At 41.2% G+C, this 8,694-nt stretch overlaps 1 protein-coding gene and 1 long non-coding RNA gene across 2 annotated transcripts; one reads left to right on the forward strand and one right to left on the reverse strand.

Moving 5' to 3' along the window:
• Positions 1-344: 344 nt before the first annotated feature.
• LOC138651805 (uncharacterized) lies at positions 345-8,154 on the reverse strand. Its single transcript, XR_011315536.1, has 4 exons — positions 8,044-8,154; positions 916-988; positions 534-812; positions 345-447 (listed from the first exon to the last, which is right to left on the reverse strand). It is a non-coding gene; the product is annotated as an uncharacterized lncRNA (long non-coding RNA).
• LOC138651799 (uncharacterized) lies at positions 6,114-8,047 on the forward strand. The gene is made up of 4 exons (XM_069742303.1): positions 6,114-6,194; positions 6,740-6,872; positions 6,968-7,266; positions 7,363-8,047. Coding segments are annotated over exons 1-4 (639 nt in total). The 5' UTR covers positions 6,114-6,192; the 3' UTR covers positions 7,568-8,047.
• Positions 8,155-8,694: the final 540 nt, after the last annotated feature.

The raw sequence follows: 8,694 nt of genomic DNA on the forward strand, positions 1-8,694 counted from the left end.
TACAATTCCCAGCATGTCTCAACTGCTGCAAGTTGCTAGGGCATGCTGGGAGTTGTGGTTTTATAACAGCTGGAAGACCAAGGTTCCCCACCCCTGATATAGATAGATGGGAACTTAAAATGGGAAAAAAAGCTAAAAAGAATTTAAAAAATGTTATTTGTCCATTCACCTCTACCTCATTTTAACATTCTGTTTAATAAACCTTGATGTCCTTTGGATAGGAGCGCCTATGTGTTTCATACTGAACTTTTTATTCAGACATTTGTAAAAGACTGTAACCATTTCTATGTACACACAAATCTATTTGTAGATATGAATGAATCTTGGAGATTACTTACCAGTTCTTCTTACATCCAGGGTTAATTTGTTCTCTACATGGAACATCTTCTTGGCCAACAGTCTCTTTCCAGGATGCTTGATTCTTCTGTACTTTTGAAACGGTTATTCCTGAAATGACGAAATGCACAAATTATTATTAATCATTTTTTTTACTTGTTATAAAAGGGAAACATTATAGATTCTATATGACAAACCTTGGCACAAGAGGCTTATTGTAGATTACAAATCCACGTCCCTCAAGGAACTTAAGGACACTATCCAGACATTTCCCATCACACACCAGGTTGGAAACCTCTCTGTACTCAATGGCAATTCCTTTGGAAGCTATGGCTACCAAGTTGTTTTTTGCTTTAGCAAGTGTTGCCTTTATTTCATCTTCGCTGCGGTACCTCACGCATTTCCTGCGCAAGTGAGTAGACAGGATATTATCTGTTTTGAAACAGATGGGGCAGGTCATTGGAGTCCTATTGTGCCTGTTTAAAAATAAATAAATAACTAGAAAGGAATGTCAACTACTTAGAAAGAATTCTGCATGACATTGATAAGCAAAGAATTATGAAAAATCAATATACTTACACTGTTGATTCCATATCTGTTTCCGATGTGTCTAGAGTTGAGTAACGCTTTCAAAAAAGCTGCTGGAGTCAACCTGTAAGAGGACAAAAAAACTGAAAAATTAGCAGAGACCAGTATCAGAAAGAGCTGAGAGTCAGATTTCCAAAAGTGATCTGAAAAAGTGTTCTCAGAACCGGACTTATATACAGAAATTGGCCATACTTTGACCAATGAGATTGCTCCCTTAAAAGTCTTTTAATTAAAGAATGCAAATACTTGACTAACATGTAACTCATCATCAGTGGGGTGCAGGAATGCCCTGATTTCATACATGTGAATGTAAACGAGAATGCTTGGTCTGGGGGAAATGTGTGTAAATGGGTTAGTAACTGGCTTAGTGATAGAAAGCAGAGGGTGGTTATAAATGGTATAGTCTCTAACTGGGTCGCTGTGACCAGTGGGGTACCGCAGGGGTCAGTATTGGGACCTGTTCTCTTCAACATATTCATTAATGATCTGGTAGAAGGTTTACACAGTAAAATATCGATATTTGCAGATGATACAAAACTATGTAAAGCAGTTAATACAAGAGAAGATAGTATTCTGCTACAGATGGATCTGGATAAGTTGGAAACTTGGGCTGAAAGCTGGCAGATGAGGTTTAACAATGATAAATGTAAGGTTATACACATGGGAAGAAGGAATCAATATCACCATTACACACTGAATGGGAAACCACTGGGTAAATCTGACAGGGAGAAGGACTTGGGGATCCTAGTTAATGATAAACTTACCTGGAGCAGCCAGTGCCAGGCAGCGGCTACCAAGGCAAACAGGATTATGGGGTGCATTATAAGAGGTCCGGATACACATGATGAGAGCATTATACTGCCTCTGTACAAATCCCTAGTTAGACCGCACATGGAGTACTGTGTCCAGTTTTGGGCACCGGTGCTCAGGAAGGATATAATGGAACTAGAGAGAGTACAAAGAAGGGCAACAAAATTAATAAAGGGGATGGGAGAACTACAATACCCAGATAGATTAGCGAAATTAGGATTATTTAGTCTAGAAAAAAGACGACTGAGGGGCGATCTAATAACCATGTATAAGTATATAAGGGGACAATACAAATATCTCGCTGAGGATCTGTTTATACCAAGGAAGGTGACGGGCACAAGGGGGCATTCTTTGCGTCTGGAGGAGAGAAGGTTTTTCCACCAACATAGAAGAGGATTCTTTACTGTTAGGGCAGTGAGAATCTGGAATTGCTTGCCTGAGGAGGTGGTGATGGCGAACTCAGTCGAGGGGTTCAAGAGAGGCCTGGATGTCTTCCTGGAGCAGAACAATATTGTATCATACAATTATTAGGTTCTGTAGAAGGACGTAGATCTGGGGATTTATTATGATGGAATATAGGCTGAACTGGATGGACAAATGTCTTTTTTCGGCCTTACTAACTATGTTACTATGTTACTATGATATGTATGGCTCTAATTCTAGTGTCAGTGGGCTCAGAACGTGATTGGGGCATTTGGTGAAACATCTATTGGGTAAATAAAGGGGTTTAACCCCTTAACGACCGCCGATACGCCTTTTAACGGCGGCCGCTAAGGGTACTTAAACCACAGCGCCGTTAATTAACGGCGCTGTGGAAAAAGTAAATAGCGCCCCCCCAGAGTCCGATTTTCTCCGGGGTCTCGGCTGCCGGGGGTAGCCGAGACCCCAGAGAACATGATTCAGGTCGGTTTTTACCGACCCCGCTTTTGCGATCGCCGGTAATTAACCGTTTACCGGCGATCGCAAAAAAAAAACGCAATTTCTTTTTAATTTCTCTGTCCTCCGATGTGATCGCACATCAGAGGACAGAGAAATGGGGTCCCAGGTAGCCCCCCCAATACTTACCTGTCTCCCGCGGTGCTCCTCGTGGCTCCCGATGGGCGCCGCCATCTTTTTCCGGCAAAAAAAATGGCGGGCGCATGCGCAGTGCGCCCGCCGGCCGGCACCGGGAGAATCTTTGGGGTCTCGGCTGCCGGGGAGAGCCGAGACCCCAAAGAACATGATCGGGGTCGGTTTTACCGACCCCTGTTTTGCGATCGCCGGTAATTAACTGTTTACCGGCGACCGCAAAAAAAAAAAAAGTAATGTGTAATTCTCTGTCCTCTGATGTGATCGCACATCAGAGGACAGAGAAATAGGGGGATTCGGGGACCCTGCCATACTTACCGGTGTCCCTGGGTCCACCTGCTGCTCCTCCTGGCCGCCGGCGTCTTCATAGCAAAAGAAAATGGCGATCTGTCGCCATCTGCTGGCCAGCAGGAGAAGAGCAGTTGGGGCTAAAATTAGGGTTAGGGTTAGGGCTAAATTTAGGGTTAGGGTTGGGGCTAAATTTAGGGTTAGGGCTAAATTTAGGGTTAGGCTTCTTTCACACTTACGTCGGTACGGGACCGTCGCAATGCATCGGCCCGACATACCGACGCACGTTGTGAAAATTGTGCACAATGTGGGCAGCGGATGTAGTTTGTCAACGCATCCGCTGCCCAATTTATGTCCTGGGGAGGAGGGGGCGGAGTTACGGCCACGCATGCGCGGTCAGAAATGGCAGACGCGACGTACAAAAAAACGTTACATTGAACGTTTTTTGTGCCAACGGTCCGCCAAATCACAATCCAGTGCACGATGGACGCGACGTGTGGCCATCCGTCACGATCCGTTGGCAATACAAGTCTATGGGCAAAAAACGCATCCTGCGGGCACATTTGCAGGATCCGTTTTTTGTCCAAAACGACGGATTGCGACGGATGCCAAACGACGCAAGTGTGAAAGTAGCCTTAGGGTTTGGGTTGGGGCTAAAGTTAGGGCTAGGGTTGGGGCTAAAGTTAGGGTTAGAGTTGGGATTAGGGTTAGGGTTTGGATTAGGGTTGGCATTAGGGTTACGCTTGGGATTAGGGTTAGGTTTGGGATTAGGGTTAAGGTTAGGGTTGTGATTAGGGGTGTATTGGGATTAGGGTTAGGTTTGAGGTTAGGGTTGAGATTAGGATTAGGGGTGTGTTGGATTTAGGGTTTTGATTAGGGTTGACATTAGGGTTGTTTTGGGGTAAGGGTTGTGATTATGGTTAGGGTTAGTGATTAGGATTATGGATCAGGTTGGGATTAGGGTTAGGGGTGTGTTGGAGTTGGGTTGGAGCTAGAATTGGGGGTTTCCACTGTTTAGGTACATCAGGGGGTCTCCAAACACGACAGCCAATTTTGCGCTCAAAAAGTCAAATGGTGCTCCCTTCTGAGCTCTGCCGTGTGCCGAAACAGTGGGTTACCCCCACATATGGGGCATCAGCGTACTCAGGATAAATTGGACAACAACTTTTAGGGTCCAATTTCTCCTGTTACCCTTTTGAAAATAAAAATTTGGGGGCTACAATATCTTTTTTGTGGAAAAAAAAATATTTTTTATTTTCATGACTCTGCATTCTAAACTTCTGTGAAGCACTTTGGCATTCAAAGTTCTCACCACACATCTAGATAAGTTCCATGGGGGGTCTAGTTTCCAAAATGGGGTCACTTGTGGGGGGTTTCTACTGTTTAGGCACATCAGGGGCTCTCCAAACGCGACATGGCGTCCGATCTCAATTCCAGCCAATTCTGCATTGAAAAAGTCAAACGGCGCTCCTTCACTTCCAAGTTCTGCGGTGCGCCCAAAAAGTGGTTTACCCCCACGTATGGGGTATTGGCGTATTCAGGAGAAATTGCATAACAAAATTTATGGTTACATTTCTGTTTTTACACTTGTGAAAATAAAAAAAATGGTTCTGAATTAAAATGTTTGCAACAAAAAGTTAAATGTTCATTTTTTCCTTCCACATTGTTTCAGTTCCTGTGAAGCACGTAAAGGGTTAATAAACTTCTTGAATGTGGTTTTGAGGACCTTGAGGGGTGTAGTTTTTAGAATGGTGTCACACTTCGTTATTTTCTATCATATAGACCCCTCAAAATGACTTCAAATGTGATGTGGTCCCTAAAAAAAAAATGGTGTTGTAAAAATAAGAAATTGCTGGTCAACTTTTAACCCTTATAACTCCCTAACAAAAAAAAATTTTGGTTCCAAAATTGTGCTGATGTAAAGTAGACATGTGGGACATGTTATTTATTAACTATTTTTCGTGACATATCTCTCTGATTTAAGGGCATAAAAATTCAAAGTTTGAAAATTGCAAAATGTTACAAATTTTCGCCATATTTCCGTTTTTTTCATAAATAATCGCAAGTAATATCGAAGAAATGTTACCACTAACATGAAGTACAATATGTCACGAAAAAACATTCTCAGAATCAGCGGGATCCGTTGAAGCGTTCCAGAGTTATAACCTCATAAAGTGACAGTGGTTAGAATTGTAAAAATTGGCTCGGTCATTAAGTACCAAATTGACTCTGTCACTAAGGGGTTAATGGCCTAGAGCAGTGGATTGCTTCAATGGCCTAGTTTCACACCTGTTATGAATGACTGATGCCAGAGTGTCTGGCTGTGTCCTTAGCAGTTAAATAAATGTTAATTAATGAACCACAAGTTAAAAGAAGTGGTAGTGTAAATGCTGGCCAGTATTTGTCTATTTGAGTGTGAAAAGCAAATAAAAGTTTGTCATCCAAATGTTACATTTGAATTGTGTTACCATTGCATTCAGGTATCAATACAGTGTGTATTGCTGGCTCCGGACTACCCTCTTTCACATATGTGTCTGTTTCAAAATAGAATACCATGACACCTCAGTCACTTCAACTGTATATAAAGCGTACAGATTCCAGGCTCACAGTTCAGTCTTGACCAAGATTTGAGCTGTACAAACCAATATCACCGATTTAGTGTAGAGCAATGTCTTCCATCAAAAGAGAGAGTCATAGCCTGCTCATCTGCAAGATCTGCACGAAGCGTCAAGAGAAGTTGTCAGTGCATCTTCGCAGAGTTTGCATGAAAACAGCGACCAATGCGGAGATCACTGAAGCTGTGAAAGAAGCAAGGCGAAACATGCAGAAACTGCTGGCATCTTTGAGTCTTGTTTCATATCAGGATCTGAATTTCAGAAAAAGTCGCTTTTCTGACCCTCAGGAGTTCTTTGCAGACTTTTTGAAGAGCCGTGGTTGCATCATTCCTGATAAACCATCTACAAGGTGTGTATCTACATATATTTAATGTTTTTTATTATAATAATTTAATATGCTTATTTTCTAACTCATAATTCATTGTATCTCTCCAGGCAACCTTCCATTGAAGAGACTCAGTCTGAAGGTGAAGTCAGTGAAGCGGCTATGTAAGTTCAATTCATTAGCAGTCTAAAGGCCTTGAAGGTCGACCAATTTGCTTTGTAACATGGTGATGTGAGCGGTGGTGACAGCACATTTCAGATCATGATCAGCCTGGTTTTAGCATTGACTTGGCAAGGTAGCTGGCACACATCATGCCCTTGCTCCCTTGACAATCGGATGCTGTAACCAGGCACAGCATCAGGCGGCACCAAGCAGGTTCCATCCTCACCTGTGTGCCGGAAATAGTTTCTGGGTCCCCCAGGCTTCTGTGGTTCTTCATGTCTATTATGGACAGAAGCAAAATAACTTTAGAAGGACCCAGAGAGTGCTGCCGGCAGCAACCAGGTGAGGACTCTATGGTGCTGAACAGTGCTACATGGGCAGAGCTTGGCATGTAGCATAGCTGACAGCTCAGCTACATCATAACATGAATGTACTTTTCCATCTAGAAAGATAAACTTTATCTTATATATGTTTCGGTAGATCTCTTTATCTATGTATCATCTAACAGTAGCATGTGCAATAAACTTTCACTTTCTTTTGATTTCAGGACAAGTTCCCCTCTGCGTAAGAAACTTTTTCAAGCTGGTTTTCACAACAAATATGACATTGATTTGCCAGTGTTGATCTCCTTTAAACAGCACTTGGAGAAGAACTTTTCTGAGTTATGCATTAGGCAAATGGTGAGTCGGATTTGAATTGTTCTCTATGATGCATGCATTTTATGACTATTCCTTGAATGCGCAATGCAGAAACTGACATCTTGTGTATATTTTAGGTGGAAAATGTTTCCAGGTATCTATATTTCATGAACCCAGATGGCATCTCCCTAGAATTCATGAATGACTTGGAAAATACAAAGAGGTTTGTCAGCACCCTCTTAAGTCTGAAGACATCTCGGTGCACAGTGAAAAAGTACTTGAAGCACATTCAACATTTTGTCAAATTTGCCATTTCTGAAGACTTTCCCAATGACATAGGTGATGACAGAAAACAGGCTGCTGGCAATTTTCTGGCAAGCCTAATAGAAATTAATAAGGAAATGATCCCAAAAGATGAGAAGGACAAGAAAAAGCAGTAAGTATCTCTAAGTATACTAGACGATTATGAATAAATGTGTTTATGGCCATATAAAATATAAACATCATCATAACTGCCTTTTCTCAGTCTCAGGTTTCTTACACCCAAAGAGAGTCGAAAGGTTCTTATTTCAGAAAAAGCCACCATGGATGGTATATTCACAAAGGCGGCATTGGGCGAGGAGTTGGACACTAAAGAAAAGATGCTTGCTTGTTTGTTCCTTGAGGCCTTGCTGATGTTGAAACATCTTCAAAAACCGTCCATCATCCATAATCTGACAGTAAGTTTTAATTGTTAGTTCAGCTCATAGACTAATGCCTCAGTAACTATTTGTGTTTGTCTTATCCCAGACAATGTTTTTCACATTGTTGGAAAAGTTTTCATTTGTGCCTTTCTACATTGCATTTGTATCACTGTGTGGTATATAGAGTGGTTGATATTCCAGTTTAAAAGGGTTGTCCAAAATTTAAAAAAACAGGGCTGCTTTATTACTGAACTCCACCTGTCCATAGGTAAAGTGTGTTACGGTAGCTGATCTCCATCATAGTGATGCCGCTCATTTGAAATATCACTTTTAGCCTATGAACAGGTATTAAACTGTTTTTTCTGTTTCTCTTTTCCCAGACAATCTCTTTTATAAAGTTTGAAAATATTGCAAATGTGCTATCTTACATTTTATTGGTATTGCTATGTATTACATTATGTATTATGTAAATAATTTGTGAAATATTATTAATTATTTCAGCTCATCGACTAATGACAGACCTGTTAAACCTCATTAACTTTATTTCTCTTACAGGTAAAGGAGTGGCTTGGAAGGAAATTCTCTCGCTTTCAAAAACAGAAGGTGGCTATTATCTCTTCTGATGAGACCATCATCGTCCTAGAAGAAGAGGAAGAGATTGTAAGCATTAAGTCATTTACAGTCAATGTGTTTCATGTTTCTTTTTTATTAATTGCCAAGCAAGTCAGTAATGCAATGTTTTCCTTTAACAGCTCTTCAACGTTTACTTTAAATTCATCAGACCGACTCAGCGGGTCAAGGACGCACACACAGTTCACCGCTTCTTCGTAACATCTAAGGGACAGCCTGTAAAAAATGCTTCAAAGGACTTGTCAAGATTTCATGAGAAGTAAGTGGAATGTAAATGTAATAACGAGCCACCATTTTTTATTTTTAATGTTAATTAAACTATGCTAACAGTGGCTTCAATAATCTTTTTTAGGCTTCAACTACCTTCAGTTACCTGTAAAGAGGCAAGAGATGCATTTGACAAGTGGGCACTGATGAATCTTTCCAATGAAAAAAGAGATCTTGTATATACCTATATCAACATTAAAGATCTAAAAGATACAGTTAGAAAGAGTAATCTGCTTGAAGGCATGCATATTCTGGCTACACTGAAGTCCGATCATCAAGGAGAG

This window comes from Ranitomeya imitator, chromosome 10 (genome assembly GCF_032444005.1).
Source record: "Ranitomeya imitator isolate aRanImi1 chromosome 10, aRanImi1.pri, whole genome shotgun sequence".
Classification (NCBI taxonomy): domain Eukaryota; kingdom Metazoa; phylum Chordata; class Amphibia; order Anura; family Dendrobatidae; genus Ranitomeya; species Ranitomeya imitator.